Source organism: the organism of the source record quoted next, unplaced genomic scaffold (genome assembly GCF_019419815.1).
Source record: "Pyrus x bretschneideri cultivar Hongxiangsu unplaced genomic scaffold, Pyrus_bretschneideri_v1 Contig1, whole genome shotgun sequence".
NCBI lineage: Eukaryota > Viridiplantae > Streptophyta > Magnoliopsida > Rosales > Rosaceae > Pyrus > Pyrus x bretschneideri.
Window position 1 is genome coordinate 2,159,530 of NW_025999390.1, and position 17,010 is coordinate 2,176,539.

Below are 17,010 nucleotides of genomic sequence, written 5' to 3' on the forward strand. Positions count from 1 at the left end.
TTACTTTGGAAACAAGACATATGAAGGCAATATTATAGGGCCCATAATCATATTACTATTTAAAATACAATTATTTGTAGCACAAATCTTGTCATGTATTTATACCACATGTTTAATATATTAGTGGATAAAGTGTTGAGTTTTTATACTTGCGTCACGAGTTTGAAACTCTCACTCTTCTAAAATTATTATAATAGTTTCAAATTTTTCTCCTCACCCTAATAATTTCAACAACAAAAAAAATCATAATTTGACGTTAATAATTCACTCATATTATATCACGTATATTATTGTACAAAACATTCTTGACCCACCACGAAGGTGGCCTCACACAAAAACTTGTCTGTCATGTAATCAATCAAACTTGATAGGCCACCGGCCGCCGGAAATGACGGAGTCTGCGGTCAACTCGTTAAGTCCTATCTCATTCATCTTCAACCAATGTATTTTGGACCGCCAAATTTTACTACGGCGACAACGAAATGACTCAAATCCTAATGAAAGTTGTGTGTGTAAACTGCAAAACTAATTTTGGGGTTTTGTTCTTTGGGTTTTTGTTAAAGATGTCCTAAACTGGACAGTATGATCAGGTTGAAAGACAGGCACCCGATGAAGCTCATCCTAACGTGGGTCCATGGAGCCAACCCAATAATGTACAAGCCACAACTTGTAACCTTTTCATTATTTTACCACTTTGTTAATTAATATATATGATGGAATATTAAGGCGATGTTAACTTTACATATAATATGAATTGTTTTTTTTTTTTAACAAACGATATTATCTACATTAATGAAGAGAAGGTGGGCTTAGTCTCATAATAGGCTAACAATAATGTGGTTCAAATTCGTCTTTGGCGAGAATTAAACCTTAGACATTTCACTTACAAATTAAGAGGAATTTCACTAGACTGTAGTACTAAGTGACGAATTGAAAACATTTTAATTACTGAGTTTTGTGCGTTTATTAAAATATGTGTAAAGGAATTTTTTAGTTCTTAATTTTTCTATGCGTTTATTTACATGTAAGTAATTGAAAAAGTGTAAATTTAAAAAAAAAAAATCTATAATCAAATACTTAAAATTTTAAATCATATTGACTAAGAAACTATTTTCATAAATCATAGATTCGCTTTCAAATATATTATAAAAATTTCCTTAATGCTCACTGTAAGATATTTAGAAAATAAAAATGTGCATTTTTTACAAAAAACATGGATTAACACCCATGGCTTTTAGTTGGTTTTGCAAATTCTTACGTAAATCACCATTCAATTGATTTATTTTCACATTCGCCGTCACTGTGAAGTTTTGAAAATTAAGGTAAGACTTTCCGTTGGGATTCTTGAGTGTATAACCCATTTGACAATGTTATGGGCCTCACAACTATGTCTTTCACTTAATTTTTTAGTGCTCAGTTTAAATATTCAACTAAATATATATATATATATATATATATATATATGTTGCTCAATAAATTGTAAAATTGCTTCCAAATTTCTTAAAAAGTATAACTTAATTCTCAGGAAAAATATCTAGTGAAAATAAAAAGTTTGCATTTTTGTCAAAAAATATGAGTGTTAGGCGGGCTTGACGCATGCAACACGAGGCGGACTTAGCTCACAGAACGAGGTGAACCAAGCACACCGAATAAGGCAGGCTCTGCTCCAAGAAAATGGTGTGGCCTTCAGGCACATAAAAGGAGACGAGCTTCATGCACATAAAACGAGGAGGGATACATTGCACACGTCGATGCTAGCCATGCGCAAGTAAAATGAGGTTGCCTTTATGTACGCCAAAATGATGCGGGCTCTGTGGATGCAAAAGGGGGCGGGCTTCTGCCACGAAAAATGATGCAAACACCTTACATGGAGAATGAGGCGAACCAGGCACATAAAATGAGGTGGTATTCGCGCATGCATAATGAGGCAAATTCCCGGGTGCTCATAAAATAAGTTGGGCTTCACGTCTGAAAAAATATATTTTGAAGAACAAGAATATGATATTTTGTTGTAGTGGTAAGAGAGAAAAGAAAAATGTTCAAAAATTATTATTCAAACTCATGACTCTCTGGCACCCAAAAAATTTGAATATCTTTTTGAATTTTTGTTAATTTTTCTTACCACTGCAACAAAATATTATATTCATGTTCTTCAAAATATATTTTTCCATGCAAAATCTAATATAATTCGTATTTAAGCACTTGTAATCAACGATTAAAAACCTTAGTTTAAAGACAGCAGTCCAATTTAGTGCGTCAAATGCAATTCGTTTACACAGTGGATTGAGAACAAGAAGAATGAGATCCTACGTGTATCTCTCGTTGTCCGCATGGCAGGTTTTGATACTAACTCGTCAAATTTTGGGAAAATGGATCATATCCGGATCCCTTTTAATCCAAAAAATCAGTCCGGACTATTAAAATTGGATCTAACGGCTATAAACAAGAGCTTACTTTAAAAGTTATAATAACTTTAGCTGTTAGATCAAATTTCAATGGTTTGGATCCCTTAATTTAATGGATTAGGAGAAAGTGATATGGAGATTGATCCTTTTCCAAATTTTGGGAACAAGTGTTTAAAAGGTGAACAAATCGTCAAGTACGAGAAATTTTTAGGTGTGCCGGGAACACCATGCCACGTGGTGTTCCCTCACACATAAAAATTCAAATTTATTTATTTATTGAAATAAAAATTGAAGTATATTCAAAATTTGAATTTTTATGTGTGAGGGAACACCACGTGGCATGGTGTTCCCGGCACACTGAAAAATTACTCGTCAAGTACAATTCTTTTACACGGTGGACTGGGAAGAAGAAGAAAGAGATCCTACGTGTATATCTCTGTGTCCACGTGCCAGATTTTGATAGGAAGAATGATGTCAAGACAGTGAGACGTCACAGTAACAGTTCAATCGTCTAAAACTGAAAAAAAAAAAAAAATTGAAAGAAATCCCAAAATTCCAAAATGTCGGAGACGAAGGCCGAGAGCAAGAACAAAAACCCTAAGAAGGTCAATCTCTCAGATCACAGCTCCATCAAGCATCTCCTCGACGAGTCCGTCTCCGAGGTCGGTCGATTTTTCCACAATTTTTTCATACATTTAATTTCACCAATTTACTGATTGCGCTTAAAATCTCACGTTTTCTTCAATTACCGAAAGATTCGACTATATGATTATCAGAATTTTTGCGATGTTTGATTTATTGTGTGATTTGTGGACTATGAGGCTGCTTGGAGTGATCAGTGATTGGATTAATTTAGTTAAATTGGTTTTGTAGATTGTTAAGAGTCGCGGGTATGTGGAGAATACGAGGCTGAGCAACTTGAAGTTGTTGATTGGAACCGTTGTAATAATCATTGCTCTGTTTGCTCAGTTCTACAACAAGAAATTTCCGGAAAACCGAGATTTCCTGCTTGGATGCATTGCATTATATCCTTTTTCCTTGGTGTTAATCTGACATTTTTTTAAAAAAAAAAATTAGGTACCAAATGGGCTCTGCTGTTTGTTTTTAACATGGTTTTATCGTGATTTCGCTTCGTAATTAGCATACTCGGTTAGTTCGTGTGTTTTTATAGGTACTTTTTTTTTATCTGAAAATTTGAGTTGAGACACATTTGATGTCATATTTATGTGCTATATCAGCAAACAAATGCTATTTGAACTATTTGGTTCTGAAGAATTGATGAATGAATTTTCAGAAGGGACCATGTGAGTCTGATTGAATAGTATATCTTTGTTTGAATGATTATTCCCGCAAGTTTGTTTCATCTTTGACTCTGGCAAGTATGTCATCGTTAATGGGATACTACAGGTGGTCTCATACACGAAGGATAAAAATGCAATCTTGTTCACTCATCCTCCTGCGGTAAGCTCATTTCTGTATCCTTGGTGAACATTTTCATATTTTTGTCGTTTAATGTTTGTATATATTTTTTAGTATTACCACCACATGGTCAATTAATGACACGGTTAAAGATAGTTTTGGGCTTAGTTAAGATGAGTTCTGCAGACATTTTGTTTAAGCTTTTAATACTACACGGGGTGTGAGGAAGAAGAGTTGAAGTCATTAGCAATGTGGTCTTATCTTTGATGCTTGAATTTTCAAATGTTGTTTTGGCATAGACTGTAGTTTGTAGATCCAGATACTTTAAACAAAGGTGTCATTCGTTTTCTTCGCTAATAACAAGGTACATCAGTTGCTGGAAATTTGGATTCTGCCAAATATGTCTGTCATAAAAAATTTCAGTATGATGGGGTCAGTCAATCTTGCAAATTTGGATTATCAAGTCGGTTTAATTTCAACTTTAACCAACTAAAAGAAACATAATATTTTTAGTTTTAAGGGCCACTGTATAATCACTTGGAATTTGGGGTAGCAGTTGATCATATCACCTGAAATGGATGCCCGTTAAGTTGATTCATGAAGAGAAATCGTATATGGCATTTTTGTCTAACATAGAAAATTGGTGGTGTTCATTTCTCATTAGTGATTCATATGTGCAGGGAGCCTTTAGCACTGGGCTGGTCGTGTCTTCCAAGTTACCAAGATTTTCTGACTTGTACACGCTTACAGTAGCCAGTGCAGATCCAGAATCAATATCTGCAAACAAACCGGTGGAATTCACAAAGAGCGTTACTCAATGGTCTGTCTCTTCCCCTCCCTTGTTCTTTCATGCGTGCACAGAGTTGCTAACACTGCTCACAAGCGTCTGTATTTGCTTACTGGAGTTTCGAATTGCGCTAATTCAAATTTCATGCTCTCTGTAACTGTTTCAGGTTTACTAAGGATGGATTGTTGGTGGAAGGCCTTTTCTGGAAGGAAGTAGACGGACTGATAAACGATTACGCAAAAGAACCTAAGAAGAGCAAGTGAATTCTGGCTTTTCGGGGAACCCCATCTGGTTCAGTTTTTACACAGAATGAACATTTTAAAGTTTTGTGATTTTAGTATGAACTTCTGAACTTGGTTGGATTATGGAAGTTTGGTAAAATTGTTTTTTCGCATCTTGGTTCGTAGCTACGTTTGGTAGAAAAAGTATAAAAGTGCTTATTCATGAAGCGCCACTTGGATTTGCAATTTTGGGCCCGTTTGGTGCATAAAATCACACCCTAAACCCGAAATAGAATTTTATAACTGATGCCTATGTTATTCCCACAAATCCTTTGTGTGTTAACAAATATGCTTATGCCAAAAGTGCTTTTAAGTTCTCTTAACATAAGCATTCTCAAGCGGAGTGCTTTCCAAAAGATTGACTCTTGTACAAAGAAAATGTCATTGTGACATGATTGTGTCCCTTTGCAAGTAAGTTTCTCTTGTATTTGGCAGCATTTCCAAGTGGGTCTTCATATACGTATATATCACTACATGACTAGTCAAATATTGTGACTTAGTACTACGGTTTAATGATATTTCTCTTTACTTGTAAGTGAGAGGTTTTGGATTCGATTCAGGTTCGATTCTTGCTAAAGACGAATTTGTAAGTGAGAGGTCATAGGTTCAATTCTCACCAAAGGACGAACTTGAAATACATTATTGCTAACCTATTGTGAGGTTAAGTCCATCTCCTTTCTTAGTGTGATATTAATAATTTAATATCATTTATTAAAAAAATTAAAAAAAAAAAAAAACTAGTCGAATACCGGATAGGCCCAAAATAATTGGGTCAGTTGGGCTCTGGTACAAAAAAAACGCGGGAAAAAAAAAACAGAAAGGAATAAATATTATTTGTCTCTTCTGGAACATTCTACAAGCTTCTATTGCCCCTTCCTCAAGTTTCTCCACACACTCTCTCTCGCTCACTGAATCCGAATATATTACATAAACCCTAAACAATCTCATACTCTGTTGAAATTGTTTGCCTTCATTTCATGGTCAAATGGCGAGCAGGAGAGTCACCACGACACTCACCAAGTCGGCCCTAATTCTGGCGTCCCTGAACGCCACTGAATCCTCGAGAATCCCTCTCTCTCGGAGTCGGGCAATCGCCGTCGCCGCATCCGCCCGGACCTTCGGCAGCTCTGCCGTTCCCTTCTCTCGCCCCAGCTTTGTTCCCGAGAGCAGAAATGTCGCTTCGGCCAAGTATTTGGTAAGCGCCTTCACTCGCAGCTTCCACTCTACGACTCCCAATTTCTCCTCCGCCACGAGCTCCTCTCAGGTCACGAAATCTCTGAAAATTTTCATATTTGATTGGAATTTAAAGAATACAAAAATCGGAGGCTAATTTTTGAATTTTTGTTCTGGATTGGAAATATCAGGCCAATCAAAATGAGTTCACTGAGATGGCGTGGGAGGACATTGTTGGTGCCGTTGACGCCGCCCGAAATAGCAAGCAGCAGGTGGTGGAGTCTGAGCACTTGATGAAAGCGCTTTTGGAGCAGAAAGATGGTTTGGCCCGGAGAATTTTCACGTAGGCTGGGCTCGACAACACTACGGTTCTTCAAGCACCCGACAACTTCATTGATAAGCAACCCAAGGTGCGTTTAATCGAAACCCGTTTCATTTTTCATCATAGATGTAATGGCAAAAACATATTTCGTTTCTCTAGAGTGCTTTTATTAGAAAATCGTCAAATTGCTTCATGGAAAAGCACTTGGAAGTAGGGTTTAGGGTTTTGGGGCAGAAGAACATTTTAAAGCTTTGCTGCCAAACGTAGTCATAGGGGCTTATGATTGTCAGAAAGCGCTTTTAGCTTCCCCAGAAGCAGTCCCAGACTCTACTTGAGATGACATTGTGAATAATTGAACATTGTGTTGTGGCAGGTGACGGGTGGCACCAGTGGCCCTATTATGGGTTCACATCTGGTTGGCTTGTTGGACAATGCTCGGCGGCAGAAGAAAGATATGAAAGATGATTTCGTTTCGGTGGAGCACCTTGTGTTGGCGTTTCAGGCTGATACGTGGTTTGGGCAGCAATTGTTCAGAAACCTCCAGCTTAGTGATAAGGATTTGAAGGAGGCTGTTAAAGATGTTCGTGGCAACCAGAGAGTCACTGATCAAAGTATGCTGTGCTTTACCTTGATTTGCCATTTTATAAGTTGTTTTATGTGTTGGACATTCTCTTATGCATTAAATAATGAATCCATAATGTATTTGCACATAGATCCTGAAGGAAAATATGAGGCCTTGGATAAGTACGGGAATGATTTGACTGAACTCACTAGGCGTGGCAAACTTGATCCTGTCATAGGCCGAGATGATGAAATACGGCGGTGTATCCAGATATTGTCTAGGAGAACGAAGAATAATCCTGTTATTATTGGTGAGCCTGGTGTGTGAAAAACAGCAATCGCTGAAGGGTATGTTTATTTGGGTGCATTGCAGGTTTCTGCTTTATCATGTTGTTTCAAAAAGTAACAAATATTGTAACCTAAAGCAATTTGATTTATTGGTGTACTTTGTCTTGACTTGATGCATTCATTCACCATTGACTAGATTAGGCATTGTTCATCCTATGCATTTTCTGCTTAAATATTTCATTTTAACTTTTATACTATCTGCAGATTAGCTCAACGAATTGTGCGTGCTGATGTTCCAGAACCGCTATTGAATAGAAAGGTAGGCGTTCATTTTAGTTTTATCTATCCATTCTAAAAGTTAATATATTTTTTTCCCGTAGGTAATAAGACTATTTCTTGGTGGAAAAATAGAAACCCTTAGGTATAGAAATCATTTTCTTGTTTGAAGATTGAATCCAGATTTGGCATTGTTATTCAAATCAGACCCAGGTTCAGTTTCTTTTACTTGGATCTCAATTCAAATTTGGCCATATCCACGCTGAAGTTAACTCATTGTAGAAGTATACTGCATTAATTGTGTGTTATGTTTCAAATGCAACAGGCTCTTCTTTGACATTCAAAATTGTGCATTAATTTCACATTTTCTCCTGTATTACACAGTTGATTTCTTTAGATATGGGATCGTTGGTTGCTGGTGCCAAATTTCGTGGGGATTTTGAGGAAAGATTGAAAGCTGTTCTGAAGGAAGTTACTGCTTCCAATGGGCAGATTATTTTATTTATTGATGAAATTCATACTGTTGTAGGAGCTGGTTTGTGCTCTTTTTTCTGATCAATCTATTGTGTTTTTGTAGTGTATCAGTCGTATTATCTCCTGATGTCCTTGTTAATGATTCTGTTAGGGGCTACAACTGGTGCGATGGATGCTGGGAACTTGTTGAAACCAATGCTTGGGCGAGGTGAGCTTCGGTGTATAGGAGCAACTACATTGAATGAGTACAGAAAAACATTGAGAAGGATGCTGCACTTGAGCGTAGATTTCAAGAAGTGCAGCAGTTCTCTCAGACAGATACATTACAGAACGTTTTTTGCCTGACAAAGGTAATAACACTTCCGTCTTACAGGAATTTTCTTGGTGGTGATGGGGGGCTGGTAGAAATGGGGTTTTCTTGTAAAAAATTCTTCATATTCTGTATTGGACTATCTGATTTTACAAAAATGAATCTGCTGCAGCCATTGATCTGGTTGATGAAGCTGATGCAAAGCTGAAGATGGAGATCACATCTAAGCCAACCGAGTTGGATGAGGTAGACCCAGCTGTGTTGAAGTTGGAGATGGAGAAGCTATCAGTGCAAAATGACACTGATAAATCATCGAAACAAAGGTTAAGCAAGTTGGAAAGTGACCTGGCAGTGCTGAAACAGAAACAGAAAGAACTAAATGAACAATGGGATCATGAGAAGGCTCTCATGACTCGCATACGATCAATTAAAGAAGAGGTACTCCTCCATATACTATGCACCTTTAACTTTGGAAAATTCCCTCATCTCTTGATTGGTTGATTCATATGTTTTTAAACTTTGTAGATTTGAGTAAATCAAGAGATGGAAGCTGCTGAACGAGACTACAACCTAAATCGTGCTGCTTACAATGCCAGTTAGACGAGGCTGAGAACAACCTGCCGAGTATCGGAAGTCTGGAAACTCTTTGCTTCGTGAAGAAGTCACAGATCTTGATATTGCTGAAATTGTAAGCAAATGGACTGGCATACCGTTGTCAAACCTTCAACAGTCAGAAAGAGACAAGCTCGTTATGCTGGAACAGGTTCTTCATAAGAGGGTGATTGGTCAAGATATAGCTGTGAAATCAGTAGCTGATGCAATTCGACGTTCAAGGGCAGGTCTATCTGACCCAAATCGACCAATAGCTAGTTTTATGTTTACGGGTCCTACTGGTGTGGGAAAAACCGAGCTTGCAAAGGCCTTGGCTAGCTATCTCTTTAACACTGAAAATGCTCGTCAGAATTGATATGAGTGAGTACATGGAAAAAACATGCGGTTTCACGCTTGGTTGGGGCACCACCTGGTTACGTCGGTTATGAAGAAGTTGGGCAGCTAACAGAAGTGGTTCGTCGAAGACCTTATTGTGTAGTGCTATTCGATTAAATTGAGAAAGCGCATCATGATGTCTTCAACATTTTGTTACAACTGTTGGATGATGGGAACTTTGGCGCAAGGCCGGTGAAGCGGGTGATACAACAGTTGGTTGAGAATGAAATTGCAATGGGAGTCCTGAGAGGAGATTTCAACGAGAAAGACTCGCTTATTGTCGATGCTGAGGCGTCCCCGTCCGCCAAACACCTTCCTCCCCAGAAGAGGTTGCGTATCAAGAAATTGGAGAGCACTTCTGCTGCAGATGCCATGGTTGTGAACGACTGATCCTTTTCGGTTCTTCGAATTGTAAATAAGTTTTAAGAAAAAGGTCAGTGCTTGTTTGTCTTAATTTGTGGGGTTACAGTTACAAGGAAATAGAACAAAGTTATCTTCGTATTTGGCTGTTAGATTCTTGATCAAATATTCAAGAGTAAATTCAAAAGAAAACTACCGAAAAAGCTTTGAAAATTTTGGATTTTAACAATGAGGATAAAATTAAGGGTACAGTGAATAGTATTATGATTGATTTTTTAATGTAAAAATATGATTTTTCGTTAAAGTAAACAACATCGAAAGTTTTTTTTGTTAAAGTTCTCTCAATTGTCAAAAGTTTGTGTAAGGGACACTGGAGCGTAATAGAATATTTTGACAATATTGACCTTAACGAAATGAAACCAAATCTAGCAAATCTTTAACTAGTGATGTGAACCTCATGTTGAAAATCGAACGGTCAGATTAGTCTGTGTGTGTACACGAAAGACGAAATAAACAGATGCAGGGTCGCAGGTCACATGGCAATTTCTCCACCTTAGCCTGCATGATCTGTATACGTACTTACAATCTATGAAACGAATCTAAGCTTACTTATGAATTGTAGACCCCACGTAAAAAATGTGTCACGCTTTCCACCTCCCCCCAGCCGGTTAGCGGATGGACATATTTGCATGGCCAACTATGGATCTGATTGTCGTTGTCGTACCAATTACTACTTTTTCAGATCTAATTAGTATTATGGTTTAGTATAATTTACCTTCACTTATAAATTAGGATTTTAAATTTTATTTACGTAGATAGCAAGTTTGATACCAAATTTCTCACATATGAGATACTCTTTTGGTAATTATGAATGCTAATCTTCCTCGTATTAGGCGATCTCCTGTCATATGTGAGAAATCTTTGATCGAATTCAAATATTTGTAGGCTGAAAGGTGGTGATGGATAAGACCATTAGGTCTTATTTGGTGTATAGATCGAATTAGAAAGTATAACTCATTAGATTCATAAGGGTGTGAAGTTATGTGACCGTGTCCTGTTCTTTATAAAGGTAATGTTTGGTGCGTCAGGACAAAAGCTTACGTAAAGGCACTCGGACTATGTCATCCGTAAGAAATTTAGACTTTCAAGGTATTTGGTTTTGCTCCTAATTCCGTTCATATTAAAGCTCGTCAATAAGTGTACTATAACCATTGAAACAATACTTAAGTTATCACAAAAATATGAGACTTGATATATTTTAATCTTATCTGACTCTACGCTAATTTCTCTCAATGTAAGAATTATCCTAATTAGACAAATGTACCCAATTTTTTAGTTACTGTATTTTCTGTCACGAGATTAATGTTTGACATGTTTTTAGGTTATTGTATGTTTTGGGCGTTTTCAATGGCTAATCAAGTATTAACCTTAATCAACTATTTTTTTAGCTCGCTATGTGACAATATTATCATCACGGAACAATACGCATGCAGCCCTAACATCCAGTCATTGTGCTCGATAGCCTTTCTACCCTAATCAGTCTACCTAACAACCATGCATCAATGTGTAAACTTAATAATAATAAAAAAGTACTTTGTGAGTCTGATTTTGTTTTACGTCGTTGACAATATTTGAAGTCATAATTTTTTCGATAAAAGTGGAAATAATATATAATTGATGATGCGACCATGGTGGGGATTAAATACGTACCAAGATACGTAAGTATGCTTGTTTTTTATCATTAAAATAAAACGTCATTTATACCCGAAGTTATAAGGAGCAATTTAGTTGATTTAGAGCACCCAAATTTACATTCAAGATTACAAATACCTTGTAGCTCAATTTATTAAAAGAATTAGTCGATACACAGACATTCTGCGTTCAATATTCTTTTTCATTTATTTTGTATGAACATACCAAACACCAAGCCCAAACTAAGATTTCACAAAAACAAATTTTTTTTTTATATATTTTAGTCTTATCTGACTTCACGCTAGTTTCATTCCATATAAAAATTGTCCTTATGAGACAAACGCACACAATTCTTTTGGATTACTGTATTTTTCGTCACGAATAATGTTTGACCTGCTTTTAAGTTATTGCATTTTTTGGGTGTATTCAATGGCTAATCAAGTACTAGCCTTAACCCACTATTATTTTTACTCGCTATGTGACAATATTATCATCACGGAACAATATGCATGCAACCCCAACAACCAATCATTGTGCCCCATAGCCTTTCTAGCCTAATCAATCTACCTAAGAACCATGCATCAATAATTTATGATGTGTAAACTTGATGAAAAACTACCATGTCAATTTGATTTTCTTTTAAGTCGTTGATAAAATTTGAACTCATAATTTTTTCGATAAAGTAGATACAATACATAATTGATGAAGTCAACTCATGTTATAGATCTCGACGAATATGAAATTAGGTTATGTGTATATTATGTTCTGAAATTGTCTTTAAAATAGAAATGACATCGTTACATCTTTTTAACAAGTAATAAGAGAGGGTATTCATATAAGTTGCGCGATATAATTGAAACCCAAAATAAATGTATTTTTAAGTAGACCGATAGCATTAGTTGATTAAATAGTTATTTGTTAGAAGCGAGGAAAATCAGTGAATATCAAATATGTACCATAGTATATAGACATGATTTTTTTTTGCTATTATGGTCATCTGTAAGCAACGTTATAGAGAACAATTCAGTTGATTTAGAGCACCCAAATTTACAATCAAGATTACAAATACCTTGTAACTCAATTTGTTAAAAACATTAGTCGGTACACTAACGTTTTGTGTTCGATTTTCCTTTTTATTTATTTTATATGAACATACCAAACACCAAGCCCAATTTAGAAACTTTACAAAATCCATCTAATCACCTAATTCCTTTAAAATTTATAATAACATTAACTGTTGGATTAAATTTTAAGATTTCGAATTAATTAATTTAATGAATTTAATAGAAGAAATCCAAAAACGATCCGTTTCCGAAATTTAGAACCCTTGAATAGTGCAACTCCCACCTCGAGAGAGAACTAGAGAAGCTTTGCACGCACTTCGATACCAAATACTCCTTCGCAGTTGCACCCTACTCTCTCCCCCACCCGACTTATCTTGCACCCCCGAATCAAACACTCCTCTGGGCCGCAACGAAACGACACGGAGGGCCCCGCGCGAAGCTTCTCTTATAGCTGGGAAGCATGATAAGTTATAGGACGGTAGCGACGGTGTTAGTACTATACACTGTAGCGAATAGTACCAATTACGCATTTCCCCATGCAAAAAACAAATGGCTTGCTTTGGAAGCCCCTTTATCTTTTTATTTATTTATTTTTTCTTGTATTTATCTCCCCAACACAAATTAGAATTATGACTTTTCCTTTTTTCAATAAGACTTTCTCTTTCTGTATTTATATTTATTTATTTTTGCAGCAAATGAGGATTTAGGAAGAAAATAAGCGTTAAATGTGGTAAAATTGCACGTTCTCTTGTTTTAAAAGGAACAAAAGGGACTGTTTGTGTTCCATGCTCGGCTCTCCTAGACTTTTCATAATTTTTTTTTACAAATTTTTGATATGACAAGATAACGTTCATTATAATAGATTTGAGGTTTTAGATTGTGGACGAAATTTGCAATGTTGGTTGTCCGTTCGTTGAAATAATGTGTTTATTTTATTGCGTTCGGATTTTCAAATCCGTAAAAATTATTGTAGCACAAATAGTCGGTCATTCATAATATTTAGTAGATTATGCTTTCAAAGTTCAAAACATATGAAGTGAATTTGGCCGTGTTATAATCCGTAGTACGTTATGCATTTAACGTGTGAAACTAACTTCTGATACGTGGAGTAAAATGTATGGAGTTCATAATGTGACATGGATTTTATGGTCAAAATCATAAACACGATTTTGTTGGTGGCATAAAAATCGATAATTTGTAATCCAAAATAGATTTCATTTTAAAAACGCAGAGTAAAAGTTTAAGACGTTACGTAAAAAGTCGACTATTGAAATCTTGTAATTCCAAAAGTGAAAAATTATTAGATTTGTCTAAAGATTTTATTGGTTACCCAATTAAATAAAAATATTTTTTGGTTAATCCTTTTTCAAATGATTTATAAAAAAAAAAGTATAATTTATAATTCTAAAAAAACAAAAATAACGAATACAAACAGGGACTTCAATATATATCACTCCTCCCTCTTTCTCAAATGTCAGTAGGAAAGAAGCGGAGTCTCTGCGACTGAGATTGAACTTTCTCACTATATAAACAAACAACCATACAAAAATTAACAAAAATCCAAAAGTTTTCAGAAACCTCTGCATCTGATCCCCTCTCTCTCTCTCTCTCTCTCTCTCGCATTTTTCTGGTTTTTCGGTGCAATGTAGGTGCTCCCCACTCGAGAAGAAGCAGAGAAGAATCGAAGAATAATGGCTAAGTTCCACCGAAACGATGTCGGATCCGTCGTCCTAGACCGCCCAACCACCACCTCCTCCGGCCATTCCCGGCCCTGGACCTCCTTCTCCGGCGCCTCATTCCGCCGGAAAATATTCGACGCCATCAGCTGCGGCGGCAGCTCCCGATACCGCCACCGCGACGGCGATAACAAAGCTGCTCCGATCAGTCTTCCGACTCTTCCGGCCACCGGAGCCACCACCATTAGATCGGTGACGATAGAAACGGCGACGACGCATTCGCAGCAGAAAGTTAAGGAGGCCGAGAAGGCTGAGAAGCCGAAAGTGAAGTCCGAGAAGCTCTCGGATCTTCTGAACCTCGCGGAGTTTTCGGAAGCGGAAAACGACGCCGCGACGAAGAAGAAGGTGGAGGAGCTGGAGGAGCTCAAGCGAGTGGCGAAGGACCTGCAGGCGGAAGACGACACGGTGAAGAGGAAGGAGGCGGCGAGCAAGGTGAGATTGCACGCCAAGGATGAATCGGAGGCCAGAGCCACGCTCGCGATGCTCGGCGTCATTCCTCCGCTTGTCGCCTTGCTCGACTCCGACGACGTCGTTTCTCAGATCGCGTCGCTCTACGCTCTGCTCAATCTCGGGATCGGAAACGACGTGTGAGTTGAAACAAACAGGATTAATTGGATTTCGATCTAATTTTGTTTTTATGTAATTTAATCGTCTTAATATCTCTTTCCAATTGTTCTTCGTGCATGCAAATTTTGGTTTAATCAGCTTATTAACCTTTAATTAATTGAGGAAAAATTGGGCTATTTTTTGTTTAATTCGTGTTTTTGTTCTCCGTCATTTTCATGCCATTATGTTTTATTCTCCATCATTTTCAATGCCTGCTTTTTCTTAAACGAAATTATTTTAATAATTATCCAAACTGTTGTTATCTTGGAGCTGTTGACAGTCTTGCATGTTGTGAAATGATGAACTCTGCTTTCTGCAGAAGCGCTTCTGTTGAGAGTGCTTTTCTTGGAAAACATGGAAATTTTTAGAGCTAAAATCCAAGTGCTTCACTGCTTTTTGAAGAAGCACTTAGGTGCTTCCCGACTCGTAACGGTTTTGAGTTTTTCTATCAAATGAAATCAGAAGTGCTTCTGGTTGTCATAAAGCACTTTTACCCTTTCAAAGAAGCACTCCCAATAGTTCAATTTTTTTTTTTTTTTTTGTGTGGTTATTTTCGCATTCTGGTGAAAAAAAATTCACGTTTGAGTTGTTTTAATCAGTTTGATTTATTTTTTATTTCTGAATGTGTAACCTTGTAAATGCCTTTTTGGACCACCTCTTTTTCTGCAGGAACAAAGCTGCTGTTCTCCAAGCAGGGGCTGTGCATAAAATGCTGAAGCTAATTGAATCCCCAAATCCTCCAGACCCATCAGTCTCAGAAGCAATAATTGCGAATTTCCTCGGCTTAAGCGCGTTGGACTCGAATAAACCGATCATTGGAGCTTCGGGCGCCATACCCTTCTTGGTTAAAACCCTCAAGAATTCTGACAATGCAAGTAGCTGCCAAGCCAAGCAAGACGCCTTGAGAGCGCTCTATAATCTCTCGATCTTCCCGTCCAATATTTCGTTCATATTGGAAACGGATTTGATCCCCTTTTTCTTGAAATCGCTCGGAGACATGGAAGTGAGCGAAAGAATCCTTGCAATTCTAAGCAACCTGGTTTCTGTCCCGAAGGTCGAAAGGCAATTAGCAGTGTAAAGGATGCATTTCCAATATTGGTAGATGCCTTGAATTGGAACGACTCGCCGGGATGCCAAGAGAAGGCATCGTACATTTTGATGGTAATGGCACACAAGGCGTTCGGGGATAGGCAAGCCATGATCGAGGCTGGAATGGTTTCAGCACTGCTCGAATTGACGCTTTTGGGTAGTACATTGGCGCAGAAGAGAGCCTCGAGGATCTTGGAGTGTTTGAGAGTAGATAAAGGAAAGCAGGTTTCGCAGAGCTTCGGCGGGAGTAGTATGGGGGCGGCAGTTTCTGCTCCCATTTGCGGGCCTTCCTCGTCTTCTTCAAACCCGAATGTGGGTTCCAAGGAGCGTATGGAGGAGGAGGAGGAGGACATGATGAGTGAGGAGAAGAAAGCCGTGAAGCAATTAGTCCAACAGAGTTTGCAAAACAACATGAGAAGGATTGTGAAGAGGGCGAATCTGCCCCAAGATTTTGTGCCGTCGGATCATTTCAAGTCGCTCACCTCGATGTCAACTTCGAAGAGCTTGCCGTTTTGAGGAAATTAGGGATGCCGATGAAGATTTGGAGATCGAAAGTGGCTGAAGTTAGTGGTCTTCTTTTCGTACTTCAATTCCAGCTTCGCTTTTGTACCTTTTGTTAGTGTATGAACTTGTTCAAATCTATATAGTGATCGTAATTATAATCTTAGTAGAAGTTTTCTTTGGGTATCTTCAATATGGATGAGAGAAACTTCGACAAGATCGTTTTACTAATTAATTGGTCCGATCATTAAATATTAGTATTAGTCAAAACCAACGCATATTAATGCATTTTTTCAACGATAACGATATTCATTGATGCGAGAAATCACGATAGCATACTACTTAAATTGAATCCGACGATCTTTATTAATTAATTTTCTTGATTTATCTTGTATAAATTAAAAGCTCTAATATCTCTTTCATACAAATCAATGACTCGAATTTTCTAAACCTTAATCTTCAGACAGTAAAGTTTAGAGAGGATCCAAATTTGTGGATATGCTTGTCACAAAAGTTTACGTAGCAAGCAATCATGCGATTTGACTCGAGTTTTCCCATAACATGATGAGAGCACTCTCCATAGAGATTTTTCTCTCAGTGGCAAAGAATGCAAAACGAAGAAAATCCGAGGGGTGATTTAGTCATAAAATAATTTTTTTCTGAGTATCCCTACAATCAT

At 37.3% G+C, this 17,010-nt stretch overlaps 3 protein-coding genes across 3 annotated transcripts; all 3 read left to right on the forward strand.

Annotated features, from left to right (window-relative positions):
- Positions 1-2,906: 2,906 nt before the first annotated feature.
- On the forward strand, positions 2,907-5,005 carry LOC103953760 (signal peptidase complex subunit 2). The gene is made up of 5 exons (XM_009365553.2): positions 2,907-3,067; positions 3,279-3,430; positions 3,785-3,866; positions 4,505-4,644; positions 4,778-5,005. Exons 1-5 carry the CDS (start codon positions 2,966-2,968, stop codon positions 4,872-4,874), a joined length of 573 nt encoding a protein of 190 aa, XP_009363828.2. The 5' UTR covers positions 2,907-2,965; the 3' UTR covers positions 4,875-5,005.
- A 149-nt stretch (positions 5,006-5,154) lies between these two features.
- LOC103953752 (chaperone protein ClpB3, mitochondrial) lies at positions 5,155-9,795 on the forward strand. Its single transcript, XM_009365541.3, is given in 15 exon segments — positions 5,155-6,156; positions 6,257-6,475; positions 6,761-6,998; positions 7,101-7,296; positions 7,501-7,555; positions 7,897-8,047; positions 8,138-8,239; positions 8,242-8,277; positions 8,280-8,336; positions 8,469-8,734; positions 8,822-8,876; positions 8,879-8,911; positions 8,914-9,250; positions 9,252-9,282; positions 9,284-9,795. Coding segments are annotated over 15 exon segments (2,445 nt in total). The 5' UTR covers positions 5,155-5,877; the 3' UTR covers positions 9,674-9,795.
- Positions 9,796-13,855: 4,060 nt separating this feature from the next.
- On the forward strand, positions 13,856-16,497 carry LOC103953744 (U-box domain-containing protein 7). The gene is given in 3 exon segments (XM_009365527.3): positions 13,856-14,722; positions 15,411-15,784; positions 15,787-16,497. Coding segments are annotated over 3 exon segments (1,566 nt in total). The 5' UTR covers positions 13,856-14,090; the 3' UTR covers positions 16,347-16,497.
- The last annotated feature ends 513 nt before the right edge of the window (positions 16,498-17,010 follow it).